Source organism: Acanthochromis polyacanthus, chromosome 2 (genome assembly GCF_021347895.1).
Source record: "Acanthochromis polyacanthus isolate Apoly-LR-REF ecotype Palm Island chromosome 2, KAUST_Apoly_ChrSc, whole genome shotgun sequence".
Taxonomy (NCBI): Eukaryota; Metazoa; Chordata; class Actinopteri; family Pomacentridae; genus Acanthochromis; species Acanthochromis polyacanthus.
In genome coordinates this window covers 24748165-24775918 of record NC_067114.1, presented here as the reverse complement: position 1 = coordinate 24775918, position 27754 = coordinate 24748165, and the positions used below count along the sequence as shown (strand labels likewise).

At 39.2% G+C, this 27754-nt stretch overlaps 1 protein-coding gene across 6 annotated transcripts in view; it reads left to right on the top strand.

The window, feature by feature from the left end:
- The window catches only part of ntrk3b (neurotrophic tyrosine kinase, receptor, type 3b), a 236453-nt gene that overhangs the window by 23675 nt on the left and 185024 nt on the right, over nt 1-27754 (top strand). For all 6 annotated transcript variants that reach the window (XM_051941541.1, XM_051941537.1, XM_051941545.1 and 3 more), the window contains exons 2-3: nt 16813-16887; nt 21604-21675. In XM_051941541.1, the coding sequence (XP_051797501.1) occupies nt 16813-16887; nt 21604-21675 (147 nt within the window). The remainder of the gene's footprint in view (nt 1-16812; nt 16888-21603; nt 21676-27754) is intronic.

Below are 27754 nucleotides of genomic sequence, written 5' to 3'. Positions count from 1 at the left end.
CTAGGAGCTTCGGCTAAAAAAGCTTTGGCTCCCATGGAATTCCATTCAAAATCATCCATCCATCCATTATCTATACATCGCTAAATCCTCATTGGGGTTGCAGGCGGGCTGGAGTCCATCCCAGCTGATTTAGGGTGATAGCAGGGGACACCCTGGACAGGTCACTAAATCCATCACACTCACATTTACACCTCCAGACAATTTAGAATTACTAATCAACCTGAGCATGTGTTTAGACTGTGGGAGGAAAACCCACGCATGCACAAGGAGATCATACGAAGTCCATGCAGAAAGATCCCAGGCCCAGGCTAGGATGTGAACCAGGGATTCAAAAATCATGAGCTAGGAAATTAATTCTTTTCCACAAGTAATTAGGATTGTTTTTTTTTTTGTTCAACTCCCTCATTCTGATCAGTATTCTGGGAGTCCACTGAAAATAATTCCTTAATTAGACAGAAATAAGACCTCAACGTGCATGACATTTGGTTCTTGATTGACATGTCTTGTCAGAAGTGACCTTATGGATCATATAGCATATTCCATTCCATTCTCCAGTATCAAATTCTATCCTTTATTCTTACCCATCCCATCCACTTCTGTATGTATCCTATATTGTATCCTATCTTCTGTCAGATCCTATTATTTTTTTATCCTCTATCCATTTCTATCTAGTGGTAAAAATCCTGTCCTATTGTATCCTATTAATCCAGTCCTATCCTATCCTTTCCTGTCCTATTCCGTCCAATCCTTCCTTATCCTATCCTATATACAAAAAAAAAAAAAAAAAAAAAGATCTTCCCTGGTATTCTATCTGGTCCTATATCCAACACTATACCCTATTCTGTTTTATCCCATTCTACCCCACCTTGTTCTGTAATATCCTATTCCACACTATAATAAAATCTGTCCTATCCTTTCCAATTCTGTATCCCATTTCATATGCTGTTGCTTGTTATCTTATCTTTTCTTACATGTGCTATCCTGTCCAGTCCTACCTTATTCTGTTCTTTCCTACTGTTCCTCAAGGTGCAGTATTCCATCACTGAATGATAAAAAATATATAACCATGCTGTTCTTTCATAGCTGGACTATTTAAGATTGTGTCCAGTGCGTGCAGATGGGAAGTTTAAACAAAATCAGATATACTTTATATCATTCCAGTAATTATGCATGTGTCCAGATGGGATGTAATTTAAGTACGCTGCATATCTGTGTGCTAAAGGTCTGCCACATTTGCATGCAGTATGGCATTTCTGGCAGAAGTCCAGCACTATACGATCACTTATTTGATTAAACATTATCATGCTCAGCAGGACAGTGGAGCTCTAAGAAAAGTTGAGATTTAACTGCTGACAGCAACAGAAAGCCTTATGAAGCATGCTCAGGTTTTGTTGTAGTCATGAATAGGAAAATCTACCCTCCGTTTCCTTCTTTTCCATGGGCAGTACGTTTGAACCAGTGAAACCAACTTGCGACTGTCGGGCCATTGTGATTGTGTTTTGTGCTGAAAATTGTTACTTACCTTGGCTTATATTTTAAAAATTTCCTCTGTGGTGTTATGTTCATTATTCATGTGGCACATCCTTTGAAGTTTCATTTTTCTGTCTGACAGATGTAAACCTTAAAAAATGCTGTCCCGCAGAACCTCATCTATGATTCTTCTTGTTCGCTCCTTGTTCACATTCCTTGAAATCGGTCTCATTATGTTATTTTCAAGTGTTGATTCAAGTGTTGCAAAACCGCTGTTGTGGAATTCCACAAATCGATATCTAGATTAGATTTCGACTATTTGAAAATTGAATAAAACACTTACCAGTTGAAGTTATTTTGTATACGTCTGCAAATGCAACTTAAAGATTCCTTTTTTTTGAGTCTTTGAAAATGTGTAAGGCTGTAATAATCCAAGTTTACAGTTTCCTTCAAGTACAGAACATTTAAACTCACTGTTTGGTTGATGCTTTGATTCGTTCTCACTGTTCTCAAAAATTCACTTTACACCGTATGAGGGTCTTTTCAGCAGCAAAGCTTTCATCGACCTGCTACACTACCTGCTCAGAATGTTTAACTGTCATCAGTGAGACTTCAGCGAAGAGCTGGTGGAGTGAATAGGATTTACATTCATCAGGTGACTCCAAAGTGGCGCTAATGTTGCTCTACATAAAGTAAAGCTGATAGAAAGACTTTGTTTTTCAGTTTTGTTCTGCTTCCACCAAGTGGTCCAAAAATTTGCTGCAGCTACTTCAGGTTCTTTGTTGTCATGAAAGCAAATTTGATTGACTCCTCTAAGTGTTTTACTTAATTTTTTTTTAGAATTTATCAATGGAGGTTGCTCAAAGGGCACTACTGCACTTTGAAAAATGACTGTTTTTAAGACTGAAAGCATTTAATGGTGTGATGACAACTGTGATTGGACAGTGTAAATGCGCTCCGCTTATTATCCCACGCAGATGGAGGTGTACAGTGTTGAAAGTGACATTCGTTGATGTGCAGATCCATTGCTTTCTGAGCTACCAGTCCGTATCTCCAGTATGGAGCTGAATCCGGAGAGGATCATAGCCTGATGACACTTGGCAAAATGGCACGCTAATTATAGTCATTTTCATTTTGGGCAGAAATGCTTGGGCTTAGTCATGTGCGAAGCGTTGATACCTTTCAGAGCATGGACCAATGCTCCCACGACGTTTAGCCCTGCCAAATCTCTGCTGCGGATTGGCTGAGCCTGTAGCGAGCAGTGACACTCAGAGGCTTAGGGAGTTTCCACCCAGGGCTGGATCGGCAAACCGGTGACACAGAACAGTCTGGGGGCACCACTGGGACGGTATCCTGGCTGGGAATATTAGCAGCGTTAAAACACTCTGATGGCTCTGGCATGATTTCAGAACGGCACAGCTCTCGCACATAGAAAAACTGAACTGAGCGGTAAAGTGTCTGACAGTTATTTTCACTCCGATTAGAGCTACAATTACAGTTTAGTTTCAGAGGGTGAATAAAAATATTTCAATCTCCAGAGTCCCTGATATTAATGACTAACTGTTATGGTTTCACAGCTTATTAATTTCACACAATGGAGTTAAGATACTGTAGGTTAGCTGATGCTGATTCCTGCACTACTTACACATGGTTTAGGGTTAGAGTTAGGGTTAAAATTAAGGTCTATTGAAGGATGTTCTACAAAAAGAACTAAAAGTGTAGAAGAATTAATAGATGTGGATCATAAAAAGCTACAGTAGTCTCTTGTAAAAGCTGTTGTCATTACAATTGTTGTTGACAGGTGTAAGGTTAGGAGTAGTAAAGGCAGTGGAGAATGTGTAGGTAGACTTGATTTACTAAATACTCTGATCAATGCACAGCATCTACCCACACAGTCCTATAGTCCATTTAAAAAAAAGACTATATAGTGTTGCAGTTTAAACGGCAAGATCCGCAGAGACCTGCACTTAGTAGAAGCAACTGTTTGGCTGATCGCGCCATAATTCAGGCCATTCTTCCCCTAGAGGATCACTCCCTGGAAAACCTCTGATAACTAAAGCAATCAATCGAAATTTCATTCTTTGCTATTTTTTCATTTCGCTTTGTATTGAACTGAAGTCCCTTTGTTAGACCTCTCCCTCTTTCTCCCCATCTCTCGCTCTCTCTTCGTCTGTCTTCATTTGTCTTTTCTCATGGATTTTAAGTTGCAGTTGCTGAAAAAATTGGGCTTTATCCCTACTGCTGAATCCATCGCTTCTATGCAGGGGGAATCATTTTTAATATAACTGTAATTTGGTCAATTTTGCCTGTCACTTTTATATCGGTATCATATTCTCCAGCTCACACTCTCTGCTGTTAATGTAATTGAGACAAATTGTCACAATTTTCTGAGTTTTCATATTTTCCCAGTAAAACGTGTGGTGAGGAAGAGCACTGGCCCCATTTATTTCCATGATGTTTCTATCTGCCACATGAACACTGAGTCATTTGTTAATTTTAACGTTTATTTATTAACGGAAGAGTCACTGAGCATGAATACTCATTTTATGTCTTGTGTCCAGCACAGAGATGAAATTACAGAGGAAAATGAGTTGTAGAGGCCCTTATCTACTCCACCTGCTGTTACTCGACTCCTTAAAGCTCCTCATTGTCCGTCAATGTGTGTAACTGCATCACGTTTGTCTGTCTGTATTGTATAGTTGTACATAGCTTTATGATTTTGGAGTTTAATCCATGTATGAGCCTGTTACTGTTCATCACACTTGGCTTTTTGTTTTTCCTAAAACATCAATCTAGGAACCAAAGTGTTTAGGTGTAATGGCCACCTAATGAGCCTTACTCTGGTGTTTGGACCCCCAGCATTAGAATGACATGGGATAGGGTTAGGGTTGTTCTACAGTGTGGGAGACAACACTACCCACTCCAGGGGAGGTACTTCTGAGTGATCCTGAAAAATTGCTTTTCTTGTCTCTGATTAGTTGCATTCTAAGAAGGCAATAAGCACCTTTTTTTTCATGATGTCCTTATTGAGAAGCTGTCTTCGTCCATCTAAAGCCACTATCAACAATGTAAAATGGGGGCGCCCCGGTTGCTCAACAGGTTGAGCGTATGACCCATAAAACAGGGGTTATAGTCCCCAGTGCACCGTCTACAGGTTCAAATTTAGCTCATGGCCTTTTTGCTGCTGGTCCTTTGACCATTCTTCTCCCTGTTTTCCTGTCTCTCTCTCACTGCCTGTAAATAAAGTCAAAAACAACTTTAAAAGAAACAAAGCAAAGACTAATATTAATCATATAGGCCAACACTGCAAAGCTCCATTGTTCTGTGTGCTCATAGACCGAGACCTACCTCCAGTTACTACTGTTTGTCTTTGTTTTGCTGCACTCCTGAGGTCACTGTCCTGTTAAACCACAACCTGCCCCGAACTTCTGCAGTGAAAAGTGACCTCATGTTATCTGTCAGTCTTTAACATATCAAAGACTCACTTAAAAAGGCTCACTTAAAAAAAAATATTTGTGCAACTTAAATGAATCCTGAATTTAACTGAGTTTAAATTAGATATTGTACTATTGCATAGACACTGTTTGGATAGTCTGTAATCTTGGCCACTAAAATGAAGATAATAAACACGATGTGAGGCTGCTAAATTCACTCAGAGATGCATTGTAAAAGCTTTAAAACGTGTTCCCTCCATTTGGTGATTTCATCATGCAGTGCACTTTGTGTGCGCCAGTATTCTGTGTTTATGTGGACGTGTAGCCTGAGTGTTGACAATAAATCCTGAACATTAAAATGTCTCACAAAGATGAGCAGGCGCCTTGTCTTCTCTATTGATGGTAACAGTGAAGTGTTGAAGACACTGGCAGCCACAGTTCTCTGCTCTGTATGATTCCGACCTGCATTCCAACTCACTCGCCCCCTTTCCTAGAATACAAACAAGAGCAAGCACCACAGCATGACGGAGCTCCGTAGGTGTACCTTAATATGGAGATAAATTTAGCCATACATTGCAAACATGAGCCAGTTTGCTCAATTATTGAAAGCTGATAATAGCCACTCATTTTTTCGCTCTTTTTTTCGCTCTTATTCCAAATAGAGAATGGATGAAATATTTGTTCAAAACTGGATGGATATTCTTTTTATGTTTGCCTTCTCAGTGAAGCCTATATTAACTTTCATGTGCAGTTCATTTTTTCAGTATTTTTCAGAGCTTTAGAATACAAACAATGTACGTTATACACGATGATATATAGTTTAAATACAGATGATTTCAGTGGCTATCAGGTACAAGGGGTGAGCAGTTAATGTAAATATTATCAAACTCATGTATTGAACACATAAGAGATGATTCTTGTCAGATGTATATGCAAATAAGAATTACATAATAGTTTTTGTTTCAGTGCACGAAGAAATCACATTAAATTTGTGACTGATACTGCAGTATCTGTCAAAAATGTTTACAATATGATTGTTTTGCATCGAAGTACACCTGTTAAATCTAATGCTATCCAATAAACTCTACAGCCATAAATTCTGTCATTACAAAGACAAAAATATGGCTCACATTTTTGATGTAAGAATTTATTTAACTGTATATTTATTACAGAGGTTATGGTTTGCAGAGGTGCTGTACTCCTCCGTGTTATAATAAGAGATGTTTATTGCTTTATCTACCCAACATAGGGAAGAATAACGTCAGAAAAACATTTTAATATAATGCAGTGCAGTGCAACAGCACCAGTGATAAACACATGGTTCAGCTAAAATCTCTTTCACATTGTCAACAGAAACATTATAATTTTGCTAGGTGCGGAATTCGATCCCTTTTTATTGGATTTTTTTTTAACTTAATTGTGTTTGAAGTAATAAGTGTTTCATTTGATCACTTGTTTGCATTTTGATATTTATCGATTTCGTGTGACTCCAGATTTATTGAAAGATTTCACAACTCAGCCCTGCTTCTCCACTGACCCTCGAACTGCCCCAGGCTGTGTGAACATGAAGCAACAACCCTCTCTGGAGATATAAAGGTGGAAACAAGTCCCCTGTACGCTCCAGTTGGCATTGTATATTAATACTGTTGTTGGAGGCCATTTCATAATTCAGACTCTGAGCAACAGATGGAAGGTGGATATCATTTCATAGGCTCATACATTAGGAGGGAAGCCGGTGCATCTGTCTGCCTGTGCATGTGATTTCATTTGCATAGACGTAACAGGCGTGGGTTTGTCTCAATGAGCGAAACGGAGAGATTGTAATACTTGATTCTCGTTCATAAGCCTTTCATGCCAAATGTTGCCCCTGATTGGTTTAGAGGATGACTTGTTTTTAGTCTCCCAGTTCCAGTAAATGTTTCAGGAAATAGCTTCCTTTTCTTCTGTTTTTCATCATCGCTGCTTCCTCCTTGTCCTTACGATGTGTTTCCCGTCTTTACGATGCAGCTCGCAAACACTTATGAGTCACGCATAAAAAGGGAAAAAAAAGCAGGTTATCTGATTGATGTGAGGCGTGTGCTTTAATCTAGAGGAGTGCTACTTCACCACTGCATCCCCACTCTGAAGTGTTTGGGCTATAGAAGAGTGCTGCTTTCCCTCTATGAAAACAGAGAGGGAGGCAGAATATAGATCAATATCCCAGGAACACACCAGAGACATTCTATTTTATTAAACATTTTCCCATTAAGGCAGTGGTGCGAGCATTGTAGATCATCCCAACAAAGTCGTAAATCACAGACAGACAGCGGTATTGGAAACAATGGGAAGAATCAGAGGAGATTACCAAGAAACAGAGGCTATTTGGTGTTTGTGCTGTTGGGAGCCTCATGTGTCTTGTTTTTGTATTATCACACATTTCAGCTGAGAGAATGCTTCAGTCAGAGTGTAGCAATAAAATCATGTTTTATACAAACACACCATGTCACGCATCTTCATGTTACAGGCATGGGTTCGCACAGCCCTGCAGCTAAAGAGCTGTTTCTAATCCTATTGATTAACAAAGACTGACTGACATATCTCCCGTTGCTGCCCATTAAAACCTCACACTGCGACAAACTAACACATTATTTGGAGCAAAGATAGGAAACACCTCGCTCAAGGTCTCCTAGAATACAGAAACTCAAACCACTTGGTGACGCCAAAGAAGATTTAAAGCTGGACTTGAAAATCTTTTATTTAACAATAGATTTAACGGTGGGTGTGATTTCAATGGAGACTCATGTATTGATAGAGTTACAAAGATTGCTCACCTAGCTTTGCAGTTTCCCAGAGCTCTGCAAAACATTTTAGCATCTTTCAGCTTGTTTTTTTGTTTTTACATTCCACGGTTTCAGCTTCACTGCTCCCATTAATCTCATTTCCAGCATTAAAGCCTTACAAGCCTCTGAAAAGGCTTCCTTCCGAGCATCACACAGCAGACAGACAAAGTTAGCGACCAACTGGTGAACATACTGGAGCATTTAGTTGCTGGAGATCCACATATTTCCCTTAGGAGTTGGAGGAGACCAAAATAAAGGAGACAGATTAAAGGAGAGTAAGTGAATACTAATGTTGCTCCCTGTCTGCTGGATATGTAAATAGGTAACTGTTTAGGCAGCATGTTGGCTTTATCAGCTTGATATATGCATATATCAGTGTTGTTTGTACAGCTTGTTCTGCTGCCCCCAAGTAAGGTTGTACAATTAATCTATTTCAAATCAAAATTGCAATTTGAAACAAGGCAGTGAACAAATTAGAAGGGCTGCGATTGAGGATTTACAAAGTGTGGCTATTAAAATGGGAATTGAATAATGAGACTGATGCTGTAATTCAATTTCATTTCATTTGAGCAGATTCAAACATTCAGGGGTTGTTTATGCTGTCTATTGATCAATGTGTGCTATGTCTGCACACTGTAGAAAGATTGATACAATCCCAGTCTTATTATTTAATAATGACACCTGTAGTGCATCTGACCCAGAATTTAAACTGCTGGGTCATCGGTTTCACAAATTCATGTCATCATCCCTCTGTGACAGTCACAGTTTTGATAGATCTCATGTTAATACTCTGTCAAATATTTCAAATCTATTACACAGTGAACACTGAGCTGAAGCTTGTAGTATCTGAGTACCTGTAACAAAATTACATCTTTTCCCCAAGTGGCTAAAAAAAACACCTATTTTTACTGCTTTAAATAGACACACCCATGTGTTGATGTCTGTAGAATGTTTTCCACAGTTTTTAAGGGTGTTTTCAAACCTAAAATGTCGGGTTCCTTTGGAGCAAACTGTGGTCTGTTTTGTCAGTCAGCTCTGTTTGTTTGAGCTGATGATAAAGCTGACAATTGAACTCAGCCTTGATCCAATTCCAAGTGGTTCATTTCTTCAACTAACGACAGCTGAATGTGAATCTGTGATTTTAAAATTAAAAAAAAAAACGCTAGACATTTTCTAGAACTGTTCTGTGAACTTCACATTAAGCAGATCAGTCACACAGTGAAAAGCAATTTGAGGCGACTTTGTCAGACATTAACCAGCCCAGAAAATTACTGTATATGAAACCTCATTTTCATTTGTTTCTCTACCGGCTTGTCATTGTTAATACGATCAATATATGGGCTGCAGAGATAACCTGTTGTTAAGGCACATAATCACTACAAATTATAATATTTGCTTTCTCTTTATGCCACCAGAGAACATGGAAATACAGATATAAGTGAATCTGATTTTCTTATGGGTGTCCTGATGAAACACAATGACACTAGGAAACAATCCAATCGTATGTCAGTCTGTAAAATTCATTCTGAATTAGATGTCATTCTGAAATGTATCACGAAGAGGACATGGCCGAACACCACTCTGTTACTTTAACTTTCACATCAATTCCAAAAAATTTTAGTTTGTTTTTTGAACCCCACTGACAAAGAAGAAATCGCCAAAACTATACAGTGTATATCAAAAGAGCTAAGCAAAAATAAAGTGCTACCCTTTGCTCAAAATTAAAAGTTCCTCAAATATTATCATCACTCAAAACTTGTTACGCACTTAAAAATCTGTCCATCCTTGTACTCCATCCCTCAAAGGCAAAGTAATTACAGCTGAGATTAGGTCTCAATAGTTCTGTCATTAATAACCTTCCATACATCAATAGCAGCTGCTAAAGGAGAGCAGAGAGTTCTTGTTTTCATCCTTACAGTTTGTGATATTCAAATCCCTCTTTTCTCCCCGTTTGGGCCTCTGTAGTGTAATTTGTTGTGTTTACCTATTAAGAAATGAAAAACAATTTTTTTTTCTTGGTTGTGTTTTTCTGGGTTTCACAGAAGCTCAGGACAAGATAGCAGGTAGGGGTTCAGTGCGTAGCCCAGGGCCACTTCAGCACAACAGATGGCTGTTGCTGAGATCGAATCTGTTACTGTTTGGTTCCAGGGTGTTCTCCTCAAGCACCAAACCACCCTGCCACCCAGTTCAGATTGTACTTTGTTGGAGGCCATTTTCTAAAGCAGATGGAAGGTGGCTGTAATTTCAGAGGCTTGTATGCAAGTGAGCAAGCTGGTGGATCTGCCAGTACAGTTTGTTCTGATACTATCCTGCTCATTTCCTTTGTACACAACAGCTATTAATCAGGCCATGTCATGGCAAATTTATTTAGAAGGCACTTTCAGAAAACAGGATCTTGAAATACTATACAGAGAACAAACAATTTAAAGACAGATAAGAGACAGGAGACAAATAGAAGCAAGCAGACTTTAATTCTAATCATGTTGTCAAGAAAAAAACATTCCTTTTGCTCAGATCTTCTTTCTTGTGTGTAATATTCATTTTGACAAAGTAGCGATTTGAATGATTGCACTGTCTCACTCATTGCAAGTCAGGATGAGAGTGCCTACTTGAATGCCTGGAATGTAAAACATTAGCATCTCCACTACTTTTTGAATTATGCTGATTTTATTTTGGCACCATTTTCTTCATGCATCCTCCGAGGATGTGGGAATAACACGAGTGAGATTGAACGCTCCTGTATCATCACAGCATCTTTGTTATTCATATCCATCTTTTTTCACAGCAGCCTAATCCACATGCATATTCAGTGTGCCGTGGACAATCACAGGTTCTGAACAGACAACGTGCTCAGGTCCGTGGGGAGGTGCTGCTTGCTTCCTCTCTGCTGTTCATTGACAGCAGCTTGATGAAAATGTAGAGTGCAAAATTATACCACGGAGCATAAAGTCGTGTCGCAGACGAAAACATTTGGTGCTCGCATAGATTATATTTTCTCTTTCATATCACGCCAGTATTTCACGATATTATATTGCTGAAATTATGTCTCTTTGATGCAAGCTGGTTATATTTTGTGTTTAATCACTGTAGATGTCAAATTCCACCTCTATCGCTGTTCCCAGTGAGTGCAGAAATTTTCTAAAACTGTCAAACTGTTTCAGTGCATCAAATTGGCTTGAACAAGTGTAATAAATGCAGCTGCTGGAATCATATAGGAGGTTCAGGTCTGCACATTAGAACTTTTACTAGCAGTGTTTTCTTTTTAGTTCTGGAAAAGTAAAATAATGATTGTAATTTACACACTTTGCCCGCTATTTCCCCCCCCCCCAGGAAAATAGCGGGTGTCCCACATGTTCCCAGAATGTGTCTTAGAATTTTATACTTTAATATAAAGATGGTTGACTTCACCATGACAGTATTAGTCCTGTTTTAAATGGGTTCTATCTGTAATGTTAAATTTTGCTGTTGTTGACGCCCCCTTCAGGAAGAAAACTCTCTGCATCTGTGATTGACAGCATAAAATGAAACAGCTGACCACACAGCAACTGTCACAGACATGAATACTCATGTGAGAGCAGGACTTCCTATTGCCTCTAACATTTTATTGGTATAGTGTTTTTATGTAGAAATGAAGCAGAATTCACAACCGCAATTATGGAAATGCCTTTGAAGTGACTGTTGGCTCATCAGTAATATGTACAATAGGTTACAGAAAATTTTATAATTGAGAACAGCTTGATTCGGAATTTGGCTGTATCAATATGCAGTATATATGAGCACAAAGAGGGAAGGAGTGAAGTGAACAGATGTAAACATCAGCAGAGTTTATGTTGCAGGCGACACAGTAACCTACCAGTCCCTGTATAGTAGTTTCAAATCGCATTCAAAATTGCCACTATTTTTGGTTGTTCCAGCATTACAATTTTCACAGCTGGGAGACCATCTAGGTGCAAAAGACAGTGACAATGGATTTTCACCACATGGGGCCTTTGAAGCTAATTCATCAGTCAGTACGATGAGTAAGCTCAAGCAGAAAAAGTAGTGACATTAAGCATTTGTAGCATGCCAAGATTTCTCTTAATCTGTGTCTTTAGGTCCTACTTACTTTTTTTTTGCCCAAACCAACAATATTCTCTTTCATCCACTAAACTTTGTAAATTAACTCTTCACTGAGTCTTTATAGCTATTAAAATAGTCATTTTTATATTTTTCATCGCAGCTTTTTATTAAAATTATTGACTTTTGACTGCTATCGACTGTTTTCTCTCACAGTCTTATAATGTGGGGTCCAAAACTCTGTGATCACTTTGAAATTGAAAATGAGAAAGCTTGAGGGTTTAGAAGCATTTAAACACACAAAAGGTTACAATAAAATGAAGAATAGTTAAGATTTTGCACTATTTCTAGGTCAAACTGTGATGAATAAGTGGTCTTGTACAAAAGGTTGGATTTCCTTGAGTTGTATCCTTCCACTGAAACCCATCATACTCAAGTGGATCTAATCAAACCATCAGAGGTTTGTTCAAATAAATAACCCTGCAGCTACTGTTCACCTGTTGTCAGTACTACTATAAATACTACCGTCCATCAAGTTTTCAGCAGAACATTTGTGTTTTCCTTGCTTTCCCACCCCTCCCTCTTCTCCCATCCCTCCCCCTTGCCCTCTTCTGTCCTTCTCAACCCGCCCGGCCAGCAGACAGATGGGTCCCCCCTATATAGAGTCGGGTTCTGCTCGAGGTTTCTTCCCTGTTAAAAGGGTGTTTTTCCTTGCCACTGTCGCCTTTGGGCTTGCTCTGGGGGTCAGGCATTTGGGTTCTGTAAAGCGTCTTGAGACGAGTTGACTGTAATTGACGCTATATAAATAAAATTGAATTGAATTGAATTGAATTACTCATTAAGTAGCATTGTAATTGTGGGAAACAATCAAGTATCAGAAGTAAGTGACAGTGTCCCAACTGAAATTGTTATTCTAAGCACAGAAAGGCTTTCTCAGTGTCAAATCATGACTACACTAAAGGTTTTCTCTCAAAGTTTTTGTTCAGTGAAGCCTACAAAAAGAACTTCATCACAGATTCAGGAATTACTAAATAAAGAATGCAAGACTCAATCAGCAAATATCCTGTCAAAAGAAGACTCTGTAGTAATGATCTCAGGACGTGAAGTATCTCTAAAACAATTCTCAGGAGGGGAAATAAGGTCAAACTCCTGGGGTGGGCTAAACAACATTTCACAGTGGATAAATAGGAGGAAAAAAAATCGATTTACTCATGAATCCCAGTTTCATATGGGTGGCAGTAACAGAAGGGTGTATCTGAGGAGATGAAGAGGAGACCGGATGGTACTGCAGTGGATCAAACCCACAGTGGAACATGCTATTGGGAATATTTAAGTGTAGGCATGTTTTGCTGTTCTGGAGCTGAATAGACTCCATGCTGACCAGATGAAGTAGCACTTTGTTCTTCAGAAACATGCTCCATCCTCTATGTGAAGAAGAATTCATACTGCCGCATAATAATGATCCCAAATGCATTTCAAGGACCAAAGAAGAGAAAGAAGTGCTGTCTTTCATGGACCTTCCTCTAGAGTGACCTGACCTTCACCTCACCGAACATCTGTGGAAACTGAGAAAGTCAAACATTCCTGATTTTCATGAGAAGCTCTTTGGAACTTGGCTTCTTTCATTTGAACAAATGTGTAATCCTACTAGTTTGAGTATCGCTGTCATCCAAATAAAAAGGCTAAGATATTTAGAAATGTATGCATACTTTTTCAGAGATTCAAATTGCTAAGCTCATTTTATTGTCTCTATTTGAAAATATTGTTCTGAGGATGCCACTACTGCCTGTGCAATGAGTCGAAAAATAGTTTATCTGAAATAACTGGGCTCATAAATAACTGCTACAACATGATTAAACATTCAAATCAAAACCTGAATTATTAAATATTGATCTACCCGTAGAACATCAACAGATATTAAATTAAATTATTACTTCATAAAAAAAAATGTTTCTGCCGGTCAAAATATGCTCCATGTGCACTCAGTTTGTGAAAGATAACCGAGCATAGCTCCTCTTTTGAGGAGGCCCCAACCTTACAGGACATACGGGTCCATGTGTGGACTTATCGTCCTATGATCCTGCCCTCTCCACCTGTCTCTTGGGCAACACAGCAGTTCTGTGAACAACCAAAGCCTCCCGAGGGGAATCCGTCTTTCTGCTTGCAGGTCACATTAATGACTCAGCTTCCTGCCTTCAGAATCAGCTGCCCCCAGTTCAGCTCTAATCTCAACATCAGCAGCGTGACTCTGCCGGTGTGAAGCAGTTATAGCTGCCACATGGTTTCGTTTCATTTGCTCTCACAGTGGTCAGCTTTTAGTGGCTCTGCAGTGACAGTATGAATGTTTGTCTGATTGTATCTGTGAATAAGTGACTGTCTCCAGCACGAGCAGCCCTATGTAACACTAGTAACAGAAGCTGTGTTCATTAGCACTCTTTAGAGCACCCAAACCTATTATTTCAGGCTATTAATATATTCGCCTTTGTTCTTATAGCTGAACTCCCCATTTACTCTAGAATACTGCCGTGTGAAATTTAAAACACTAACTGTAATGTATTCAACTATTTGAAACAGACTGAAATCTAGCCAGGTGTTGAAAAAGAGTAATTGGATCTGGTTCCTATACGCATATGTACACATCAGTAAGTGGTATGTGGAAGTGCCTTTTATTACTAAACTGAAACTGGCCTTTGTTCTCCTTGTCTCGTTAAAGTGACAGGAGAAAGTGGCTCCAGTAGTTTCCACACACACTGTGCACTCTTAAAGAAAGTGCTCCAAGCCCTTTGATTATTGTTTTGATCCTTGATAGGTGTGACTGCAGAATGATCTGTGTGGGTGACAAAGCAGCATGAAATAGAACATCATAGCTTATAGAAGAAATTCATCCACACGGCTATGTTAGTTTATGAATGGTAGGGCTATTGTTGTCATGGATGTGTTCAACAGAACTGGATGAGGTGTCCGAAGATGACACCCAAGCAATCCATAAGAAAGTTGCTCTCTGGCACACATGGAAAACAAGAACAAAACTGTGACCACATTTCAGCATACTTCCACACCTTTGAAAGAGCATGTGAATTGGCACATGAGGCTGGTTTGCATCAGCTGATGGAGGCAGAAGTTGTAGTAACAGTAACCACTAAAAAATCTCTGCACATCCCTGCCTTGTTCCTTGGGGTTTAGCATAGACTGTATATAAGAATGTTTATAAAAAAACAAGAGCAGATTCCTGATCTGAAGAGTGAAACCAATGCAGAAATGGCTTACACCTGCATTCTTTCTAACAGCCAGCAGGGGGAGACTCCTCTGTTTCCAAGAAGAAGTGTGAGGGCACAAAAGTCTTTGAGAAAATGATCCTACTTCTTCCTTCATCTGTTACCTCAGTTAACAGTTTTCTAGTGAGTTGATGGGCTCAACTACTAGTTTCAACACTTTTTGGATACAGCATGATGCTCATTTTGTACATTACAGTGTGATTTAGAGTAAAATAGATGATAAAGAAGGTATGCTTTTGGGCAGGGTTACCTTGTGATTGACAGGTTGCTACCATATTGATGTGCGTAGTGTCCGTTTTCAAGGGCCAAGATAGTGAGTTGGGTTATTACCACCTTGTGGAGTGGAGTTGTTGGATGTAACGCATTTAGAAAAAGTCTTTTTTTTTCTCTCAATGCAAAGCACTTGAAATGACAGCCGTAAATGGATCCTAAATGACACCAGTGCTGTTACTTGAAAACAAGCAGAACAGGTGATGTTGATGATACAAACAAATGGGGATCAGAACATCGGTAAACTAGTGTGAAAGCAGATGGGTTTGATCTTAAGTGAAGAGACTCCATGTAAAAGCATTGCAGTTCACTTTCACAAATCCAGTTTTGTTTGCATTGATTGCTTCAGCTCACATTACCATCAAAATTACTGGTATTTAATCGTAATGCTTCAACTCATTTACCGGAAAAACATCCAGAAACTGTGTCACTCATGTTCTCATACTGCTAACTGCTCCCACCTGGCAGCCTTCATAAAATAACTGACAGCCCAGTAGCCAGCAATAAAGTCATGTGCTGTGGAGTTTCCAACAGTGCTGGCTACATTTGGCAGACCTGTTTCCTCCTCGCCACAAAACGCAGGTGATGCGCCCCCGAGCGCAGGGCTCGAATAAACAGAAAGTCTCAGATGCTGCCTTATCATAGTACATCAGATGCACAAGTTTTCCCAAAACCAATATCAAGAATGTTATTTTCCTGCTGCTGTCATAAAATACAAGCTGCTATCTGATCACAGAACTGAGGACGCAAGAAGTCTACGGCTTAGCTTGCAGATTGGTATGTGTTTCCCTGTGCAGGTATATAGGTCAGGATAGCTGTCATCCTGCCATGTAAAAAAAACCCTCTGTGTGTGTCTCACTGATTGTTTGGTTGCATCGATTTGAAATTTGACATTTAGGACAACGTTCCCATGAGCCGCTAATCATATTTTTGCTTCTCCAAAACAAAGTAATAAAGTCTTTGCCACGTCCTCTGCCACGTCTCCTCATTTCCCCTACTTAATTGAAACCCATGTGCCCGATGTGCGTTGCCTATTTCATTTCCAAACCATCAAACAAACAAATCATTTATAAATGCTCATTTTCCTGAAGCTAATTTAAAGGAGCCAGCTTCATTTCTTTTATCCCGGCACATAGACAGAGTTTTCCCTGGGAGTCTGATAGTATTAGCAGAAGTAAAGTCATCTGCAGTGTTTATTTGGTCTGTCCCCCTCACACTTCCCCTCACATAGATTAAGCTTCAGAAGCTGCCTCTTGGCAATTAAATCTATCAGAGGGCAGCAGAGAGCGCTCTGTCAGAACTGTTCCAATAATTGCAGTTTAAATGAATATGGATTCAAAAACTTTTGACAACACACAGCCAGTTAATTTGCAACTTGGGACTTATAAAAAAAAGAGGTTTCTCCTGTCATGTCTCCTGGTTTGTTTTTTTTTCTCCTTGGATGAACAAGAATGTCTCATTTGCCATTCTCTTTCTTTCTCTTTGCAGACACATAGAGAACTGGACAGGATTGCAGACTCTGAGAGACGTCGATATGGAGCTCTACACTGGACTTCAGAGACTGTGAGTGTTGATGCTGTTATCTGGCAGGGGGATGGGGACGACACTTCACTCACTGTATTTCAGTCCTGCTGTGTTGCAGATCTGGAAAAGGACAGTAGTACCGCTGTTAATCAGGTTGCCTGCCTATTAACTGCACAGAGGCCAATGGTTTTGTCCTAGAGATAAGAACAGTAAGTCATCCCTGAATGCAAGTTGCAGCATCTGGATTTAATGTCCTACACTCCTCCGAGGATGAGCTGGCCGGGTTGTGCAGAGCGAAGAGAGAGTGAAGGGTGTGATTCTGATCCTAACACAAGCTGATGTTTAAACAAGCTTTTAATTCTCGACAGTCACACGCTGGTGGAACATTCCCTCTGCTTTGCTCAGCCACTGATCAAATAATGCTAAAAAGCAGCAGGGAAAATTGAATTAGGGGTCCCCGCTGTAGTGTTGTAATTTTTTTTTTTTATTCTCATGTCTTCACTTCTTAAAGCAATGTTATGCTCTTTTGCTGCTTTGTAACCATGCACTATGAGGCCACATCCTTTACATTTCTCTAACCCCTTCCACTTGCTTCTCTGCTGCTGTCTGCCCACCTCCTCTTCCTCTTAACTCTATTTTTTTTTCCTCTCGGCAGAGAACCGTATTCTCCTTTGCCCTCCAAAGTCAGAGCTGGCCTCTTCCTTGATCCCCTTGATCCCTCATCAGGGAGGCCAAGTGCAATATCTCCACCACTAAATTAGCATTTTTCTCATTACCACTGCCTCTCTCCTGCTGCCTTGTCTGGGGACACGAGCTCCTCCCCAGCTGAAGTCAAGCCTTCACAGGGGCTGTTGTGATGCTGCCTTGAGGGGCTGTTAGCTGTGTGGAGGGAGTAGCGAGGAAAGAAAAAGTTACTCTAGGATATCTTCCATCATCTCATTTTACATTCGACCCCATCATCAGCATCTTTATTTGAATAACATGAAAAAAATGTGCAATGATTAATTAAAATGCACCGATTTATTCAATGTGTTGTATAACTATACCTCTGCAGAATAACGAGCTGATTGTATTTCCTACCACTGCTATATTCTCTAAGGAACACAACTGATTATCTTCACATTTCTTTAAATATAATATTTTTACTAATGGTTCTATGCTCATATTTTCATGTGCGCATCTCGTTTATGAAAGATCATGCAAACGTTTGCAGTTGAAATGCTAATATTAGACTGCAGTGCTGTCCTTAGCAAGCTGACACTAATTTGTTCTAGCACAAGTGTACAGCAGTGTCACACAGTTGGCTTTATAATTGTTTTACCTTACAATCTATGTTGTATACTGAGCAATGTAGCTTTTAGCAAATGTTTTTCAGAAGGATCATTAGTACTTTTGTTCGAGAATATTTTAAAGTGTAGGCAAATAAACATTTGGATTGGATTTGAATGTATGTACATACAAGATGGGTAACAAATTAAAGGAAAACCCAACATAATTTTCCCCTAAGTCAGGGGTTCAGCCACTTTGTACCAACAGAACAGGTTCAGTGCTCCTTTATTTCTCCAACTCTGAGGAAAGAAATGAACAGCATCCTTTTTAAAGATGTCTAATACTATGGTCCAAAATTTCCCATAGGTGTTCGATTGGGATGAGATTTGGTACTATGAAGGCCACAGCGTATGGCAGACACCATATTCATATTCATTAAGCCATTTAGTGACCCTTCGTGCCCTATGGATGGGATCAAGATGGGAGAGGCCACTCCATCAGGATAGAAATGATTCATCATTGGATTACTTAGACCGCTCAAACATTTTGTATTGATTTTCAGTAACTCTTCCCTCTAAGGGGCAGATTGACAAACCATAGCAACAAAATGCTCCCCTCCGCCATAACAAAGCCACCAGATCTACTCACTGTAGGAGGTTTTCCCTTTAATTTCTCACCCATCTATGTGGAATACCACCACATATCCCTGTTATTTTGGTGCACCATTGTGACAACATTCAGTACCAGTCAAACATTTGTACAAAAAAGATGATTTTAAATATTTTGCGCATTTCGGAAGACATCAAAATTCTGACACATTTAGATTTTGTAGTAAGAAGAATGTGTAAACCAATCAAAAATACGATTTGTATTTTAGATTCTTTGAAGTTGAAACATTTTACTTTGATGACGTCTTTGCAAGCTCATCACCCTCTCCAACCAGCTTCATCAGGTCGTCATATGGATATTTTACAACAGTCTTGAAGGAGTTCCCTCATATGCTGAACATTTGTTGGCTGTTTTTCCTTCACCTTGTGGTTAAACTTATTCGAAACCAGCCCAGTACGGTTTGGGTTTGGTGATTGTGGGAGGTTATCTGATGCAGCACTCCATCATTCTGCTTCTTGGTCAAACAGCCCTGACAGAACCTGGAGATGTGTGTAAGTCAATGTACTGTTGAAAAGGTAGTGATGGTCTGACTAAGTGCAAGCCAGATGAGATGGTATGTTGCTGGGTGGCCATGTTGGTTACCACCATCCCAGCTTCACACATGCAGATGCCATCGTCTCTGCATCTCACGAAAGTACAGCCACAACCAGAAATCTCAAATTTGGTAGTGTCAAACCAAAGCCCAAATCCACTGCATCTCCCATTTCCTCCATGAAGATCTGATTCTTCTTTATCAGTTGATGATGTGATGTGTCTGCTAGCTGAACTCTGCAAAGCACTACCGTTTGCTGTAATCTGATGTGCTATTGATCAATTTTTGAGGCTGGTAACCTCAAGGAACTTCTACTGTTTTTTGTTTTTTTTGTAACTGCACTTAAAGAAAACCAAAGTCCATGACATTTTTCAGACAGGCTGACCTTCACTTAATGATGGACTGTTGTTTCGCCTTACTTAATGTCATGGTTTTTGCTATAATATGGATTTCCACAATAGTTGAATAGAGATATTTGCTGTATAATAACAGAACTGAAAGAATGAGAAATTCCACTCATTTACTTCGACAAGGCTCACATGTTAACTGAACTTCTGAGTGACATGCTGGTGTGCTTGCTCAATCAAAGCAATCTGTGGGTACTTTGAGAAATCTAAAAGATGAAACATTTTGACTTTCTGTGGACTTTTTTTCTCACTACATAATTCAGGTTTCTTCTGTATTGTTCAGCAATAGAATACAGAAAATATGGGGAAAAAAATCCTTGAATGAACAAGTTTTGACTGCTATTGTATGTGTCGATTTATTGACTTTTGTACCTTTCTTTTGCATTGTTGCCAGTTGGTAATGGAGGCCACTACATGTTTGAAAGGATTTCTGTCTTTTTTCTTGTCTTTTGTCGAATTTCTAATTTTCAAGGAAAAATACATATAAAGAAGAAATCGAAAAAAACAAGTTCAAAAGCTTCTTTCACCTTTCACAATTTTTGGTCAAGTGCATTTGCCTTTCATTTTTTTCTTCATGTGGTTAGGAGACATAAATTATTCCTGTACTGTAACTGCTGCTTGAGTCCAGTATGTTTTGCTTTGGCTCCCCAGACTTTAAAACTTGTTTAAGACCTTACATTAAATGCAGCGCACATTAAATCACTGCTGTTTACAGATATAATTGTGTTCAGTATAACTCACATTATTGTTGTCATTACTGCTGGGAGGATAATAACCAAAGCTCCACAGTCATCTGTGTGCATTGTTGTGCTTATTTCAAGGGAGGGGAATTAGAAGAAAATTAGTTTTGTTCATTCTTTCTGGGGATCCCATTATAGTGTTTCTAAGGAACCCCCCAAAAACTCTCTCAAGGACTCTTCGAGGTCCGAGAGCCCCACTTTGGGATCTTGTGGGTGATGAAACGCAGCATCCCAGTCAAACACCACAGAGGCATGATCAGACTTCTAGAAGGTAATTGGCACCAACAGCTGGGTATAATCAGCTCGCTGCATTATGAGGCGCTCAGTGATGATGTCAATGACTTCTTTGGAAAGAGACATCTGTGATTACAAGATTAGAAGTCATTATGATTGTAGCCCAGAACAGTGGTTTTCAAACTGGGGCACTGGGAATTCCAAGAGTCCTTGAGAGGATTTTATTGGGTCCCCAGCAAAATGAAGATTACTTTGATTTAACAGTTGTTTTGCTGCATAAAAGCTAACACAATGAGGGAAGGCATGCTGTCATCAGAGGCTTCTCTCCTTTTACGGTAACAACACACCAGTTCACAAATCTTTCATGGAATGGTGCTTCTTACTGAATTTGAATTTGGCTGTCAGCTCTGCAGGGTGTGCTGTGCATACACATACCAGCAGAAAGCAAAATATAAAGAACTGCAAAATACACAAAACCTGTCTTGTTATGATGCACTACTGCAGCAGAAAAAAAGTAAAATGTCTTGAAATGGACAAGTATTGCATGATTGTTTTTTTTTTTTTTTTGCAACAGGAGACCACCATTTTGTTTTTCTCCAACAACAAAACATTTTAAACAGGAAAAGACAGAAAATGAAGCAAAGCTTATGAAGCATCTAAACAGATGAAAATAAAGAGAAAAATCAGGACAAGGAGTAAAGACATGCAGGCACAATTAAATGGACCAAGCAAAAAGAATTGAGAGAGAAAAAAAATCAAAATGGCCTTGATGCTGTTACATGATCATCACAATATGATGCAGTGTGAATGTGCCTGTATTCGACTACACTCAGATGAAAAGATATTCCTTTGTTTTGGGGATTTCTGCACAGTTTCATCTGTGTTTTGTATTTTTTCTTTGCAGAACTATCATGAATTGTAACCTGAAGGTGATCCAGGCTCGAGCATTTGCTCAGAACCCACACCTGCGCTACATGTGAGTAAATACTCCATCTTTGAAACCATGTTTCCCTTGCCTTCAAAAGATTTATTATGATCTGTGACGCTTGACAGCTTGTAGTATATGGCTGTAGATGAGTTAGTGTTGAACAGAAGATGCCGTTGATAGAGACTGGCTTCGGGAAAATTGTGGCACTGCCATTACTGTCGCAACAGCCGCACATCTTAAATGAGACATCCATTATTTGCCTTGGATAATTGGATTCCTATCTGCCCCGGTTTCTTTGTGCTTCGGCAGAGCAACATGCTGAAGACGCAGTTCCATTTAGTTTGCACTCGCCAAATGGACAATTTGTCCAGGAGGCCGAGCATCAGAGAGCTGGGTGAAGAGCAACGTAATTTCTTTAACAAAGGCTGATGTGTCACCGTATGACAACCTGTTATTCCCCAATTTTCCAGGAGTAAACACATTGAGTAACTCAGTCACAGTCTTTTACCTGAACACACTACCATTTGCAATTTCCAGTTGTAGACTGAGTGGCAGCTTAGGCCCTCTCTTACTCCTGCAGATGACTGCTGTTAGACTTAAGTCTGTGCGGGTGTGAATCTGTGTGTGTGTTAGAGAGAAGAAGCAGTTCACAATGTGGATCCTGAAAATGTAGTATTTTTCATTTGAGAGTTTAATCTTGCTTATAACTGAGACAGAAAATACTAATCCCGAAACCACACATTGAATGTGTTTAACGTGTAGACCTTTTTTCAGAAAAAGTCAGTATTTTTTTGTCTCTATCTAGTAAGGTGATTGGTAGAGCTAATGGAGCTGATCAACATTTAATGAAACTTATTTAAATCCTGCCTTCACTAATTTTCTCTCCACAAGATGGATTTGCTAACTCAAGTCTGAAAACAAATAAATGATTGTAATCTTCTCACCTTTTCCTCCTTTCCTTAAACTAACAGAAATTGCTGTGCAGTGGTGGGGGAGTTCAGAAGATAGAAAAGATGCGAAATACATGAGACAAGATGAGGCAAATGAATACGGATGTTTTTTTTCAGTTGTTGTTGCTGTTATATATGAACATACGCGAATACTCATACGCATACACACACACACACACATATACATATACACACACAAAATATATACACATTTACATACACAAATAGGAAAGGTTTATCAAATGATTTACCGTCTCTACTATATTTCCGCTGTTCCAACATGGATACTTTTACAGTGTAACCATTGAGCACCCCCGCTCCACACAGTCCATGACAGGTCTCTATTGTGGTCTTGTTAATGCAGGTGGACAGTTGCTAGGTGACACTGAGGATGATGATGTCAAAGAAGATTAATTATTATTCGTGTGCTTAGCCTCTGAAGACCGACCCCATTGATGTCTGTGTCAGACGGGTCTGCTCAAAGCCTGAGCCATCAGACACTCAAATGGTCGTCTCTTTGTGAGGAGAAATGAAGCTATTGTCTTCATCGCATGTCCAGGCCAAAACAGACTCAATTAGTAACAATAAGGATGTCCTTAATTCCATGTGCCACAAACATGATGATTTCGCAATTAACGAGGACCTCAGTTATGTTCTCTTTTGAATTAATATTACATTTGCAATGCAGCATCCCACATGTGTTGCAGTGTGTCTCTTTGAAACAGTGTGCATGTGGTTAATCAAACATTGAAGATGAACGTGTAAGTTATGGATATATAGTGTGGATGCATTTCCAAATAACCTGGAACCAAGTGTTGTCTCAAATGCATCCAGGTTTACATACAACTATGAATACTTAAATACAGATACTGAAATGATATGACAAAACCCCCTAACAAACCTTCCATGCCTCCGTAAATACATTATGCTCTTTCAAACTGGCCACTGTTCCTACAATGTCACAGGTGAGAAATTACATTTACTCCAAAGCAAAAGGACTTTACTCTGAAAACATAATTGAAACAACAGTTTAGTCATACAGGAGTGTAATTTTGTGGAGACCGGGCTGTCGCATGTCATTACTGAAGATTAACTCAGACGCAGATAAGTGCAGCTCTACTTTAATGCACATTTAATCGCTCATTTTCTCTCCTTCTGCAGGAAGTGCAACTAGTGTTGTAAATTTACTTTGTGAACAGCTAGTTTTTAGCAGCTTGAAGGTTATGGTAAATTTTATTATTAGCTCTGTGAAGACTATACACTACTGTTCAAAAGTTTGGGGTCTCTTAGAAATGCCCTTTTTCTGATTTTTAATGGAATATCTACATAGGGGTACACAGGCCCATCTCCAGCAACCATCACTCCTGTGCTCTAATGCTACATTGTGTTAGCTAATGGTGTTGAAAGGCTATTTGATGAATAGAAAACCCTTGTGCAGTTATGGTAGCACATGAATAAAATAAATGTGAGTTTTCATTGAAAATATGAAATTGCATGGGTGACCCCAAACTTTTGGACGGTAGTGTATATTCGTACAATGAATGTTTGCCATGTTTCTTATGGTAGCTAAAACATATAGGCTAGCTGAACTTATCATGGCTGTCAGTTACACTGTCAAACTCTAATGCAGAAAAAAAATGTTTGCGTGTCACAAAACCTCACTTGTTTATTGGCTATTTAAAGGTGTGGTTGTGGAGCTTCTCCTGAATGCTATTGGCTAACATTAGCAACCCCAGGGACACTTGTTATCTGAAATAGCATCACATTTGCCAAACACAATCGTCAAAATGTTTTTTCTTGTAAAAATAAAATCTGAAACATACTGAACAAAAAAACAGAAACCAGCATCCATTATATCTGAAGCTGCTAGAATGAACTAGCTCCACTGTCATCAAATTAAATCAGTGTCATGTCAGTTATGATATAATTTAGTAGTCTGGAATGTTGATGAAAAAGTCCCTCATAGCTTAATAATTTTTTTTTCAATTAGCAATTCACAGCAGATACAATCTACTGCAGTCATCATTTCAGCTAGCAATTAGAATCCCACTGTTGTCAGTCTCAGCGGCAAAAAACTATTTAAAACTATTAAGAAAACAGAGTTCTGCTCTGTAATCACAGCACACAGAGCACCCTGTTGTGAACTAAAATTCAATTCCAGTCTGTAACATTTACTTATATTAATTATTGATTTGCTGAACGCCCCCAAATTCAAGCGAAGCCAGGAAAAGTTTTCATATCCTCTTAGGAGACCAATGTAAAAGCAGCACATGCTATGTAATACACCCCACAGCGACAGTCTAACAGATGACAACCAACAAACGTACAATACAGTTTACAAGCTCAACAAGGCAAGATAGTCTGAGTGAAACATCTGTCTCTTTCATTAGAAATGAGCTCAGTTATATTTAATATCCTTTTCTGTGGCCCTGTGTATTTCCCTAACAGCTCTTGTCAAAGCATCAGTGCTGTCATTATGAGGTGACCTCTGTGTACCCACTATATTTTATGTGAGCCCAAAATAAATCTAATTACAGTATACCATAGCCTGAGAGGGTACTTTATTCTGATCAGCGGGACATTACATTGAATACTGGAGGTGCAGGGATTTATTTCATGCAGCAACCAATATATTCCGCAACCCTGCATACTGTGAATCCTTAAGCAAGACGCAAAACCTTTAATTTTCTTGCTAAGACAACTCAGATGAGAGCATCATCTGAATGACATGAAGGCAAATAAAAATGGTGCAAAGCTCCAGAATGTGATTAGCCTTCCACCGTTAAATATGTTTAACATGCACAAATATTTGGGCGGCACTCTGAATTAATGTGCTCGCAAGATTCAAATATGAAATCAACAAACTGCCATAACATTTACACTTTACACACCTAGCTGATGCTGAGTAATAAACAATCAGTATTACAGTAAAAATAAAGAGCCACATTTCCAGTATTGCATGAAGTACAGCACAGCAGCCTGAGTCAGATGTCATAACACCGAGACAGTAAAGTAAATGTGACACCAAGATGGTAATAGATGGTAGAGATGTGATTTCACAGGAAATAACATAGTGTAAAAGAAACATTTCATCGATGTACTATCTACACTTATCACAGCCATGTGTTTTCTGTTGCAAGGGTTTCTTTTCCAAGAGTCATGCATTATCCCACTGCCTCAACCCCACCCCTGTACAATGCTGTTATGCTGATAACAGTATTGTTACCACGCAGCTCTGCCAGGGGAGAACTAAACAGCATGCTAACAGAAGAATTGGGTATTGCAAGATATTTACTGCTCAATGAAAATTTTGAGCTACTGAAGAAAAAGACAAACTACAATGGAAGAAACCTGGCCCAGTATTGGAAGTGCCGCTTTTGCCTCAATGAAAACTAACAACGCATCACAGACAGTTTAGTCAATACAAAAAGGTAACTGAGCATCAACCAGGCGAACACACAAAATCACAGTCGCTGCAAGAGACTGCTCGGCCATGCATATATAGTAGAACAGCAAACAAAAGCAATCTTTGTTGATTGGTCATAACTCAGGATGCAACGAGAAAAGGAGATTGGGTGGTGCCAAGGCCAGTCACACTGCAAAACCTAAAATACATGGGGGCAATGGGCAAGTCAAGGGGCAGATTAACGCCCCTCCCCTTAAGACATCAGCCAAAAAATGTAACATTGTTGGATGGTGAACCTGAGTGCATGAGTTGCTGATTGTGATTGTACAAGTATTAAAGAGTTGCAAGGGTCGTGAACAATGTACGTAGACAACAACTGGCACAGGACTGGACCCAACATACAGTTCAAAATGCCTTAGCACCAAACAAAACCCGAGTTACTTTCCCAGTAATAAAATTTGTAACCTTGTACACGGTAATGAGGAATACACCAATTCCAGCACAATATGCTAGTAAAGACTAGTAAAGGTTCTTAATGGCACTGCCATCAAATATCACTGCAATTGCCTTCATTTCCTAGAAAATAATTACTCAAACACTATGTGCTCAAATAGATAAATTTAAACCACTCTACATGTGAAGCTACTCTACATGTCAGCAGCTAATTAGCTTCACTTAGCACTTAGACTTAGAAATGAAAAGCTTATTTTTTCAGTAAATATACCATTAAATGAATCAGAAATATAGTCTAGACATTGTTAATGTGGTAAATGACTATTCTAGCTGGAAATGGCTGATTTTTAATGGAATATCTACATAGAGGTACATAGGCCCATTTCCAGCAACCATCACTCCTGTGTTCTAATGCTACATTGTGTTAGCTAATGGTGTTGAAAGGCTATTTGATGAATAGAAAACCCTTCTGCAATTATGGTAGCACATGAATAAAATAAATGTGAGGTTTCATGAAAAACATGAAATTGTCTGGGTGACCCCAAACTTCTGAACGGTAGTGTAGTTGTGAAACAGGAGAAAACAGCCTGCCTCTGTGCAAAGGTGATTTAATCCACCAGAACAGCATCTCCAAAGCACACACAGGCAGCAGGAATTGTGAAGACAGATGTTTCGAACTGAAAAGCAAGGCTGATATTTGTAAAATGAGTAGCTGAACTCATTTATAACATTTGGCATTTTGTTGACCATGGTACCAATGGGACAATACCGTAATCAGATGTTAATAAAGTTTATTCATGAGTCAATACTCAGATTGTACACAGTAACTATTTACTAAGCGCTGTGAGTTTGCTGTGTGCTTTTCAGCGAAAGGGTTGTGTCAGAGTTGAGAACATTCATTAGAAATTTATCTAATTTTGTCCCAGTGGGGTCAGGAAAATGTGTTCATTAACTCAACCCTTATGTGCAAATTATTGGCCCCAAGTTTACAACTAAGTTATTTTATTAAAATGAAAATGAAAACTTTGCTCTTGTCAAGCAGTTAAAGCCCATCTCTGTGGAATGTCTGTCTTCAAAAAGACAACTCATCAAGTAAACATATTACTGTGTTTGTCTCAGCGGCACCAGTGACTGAGCCGCAAATCCCATCTCACCAATTGTTGTGGCTGGAGAAACTCATGAAACGGCCTTGAACCTCTTAAGTGCCATAAGGGGACATTAAAGGAACAATCAGTAATATTTTTCACTGTCCTTGCAGAAAATGATTGTTCTCAGTGCCAGTAAGTCAAGAGTTATCAATGACTGCTGAGATTTCAAG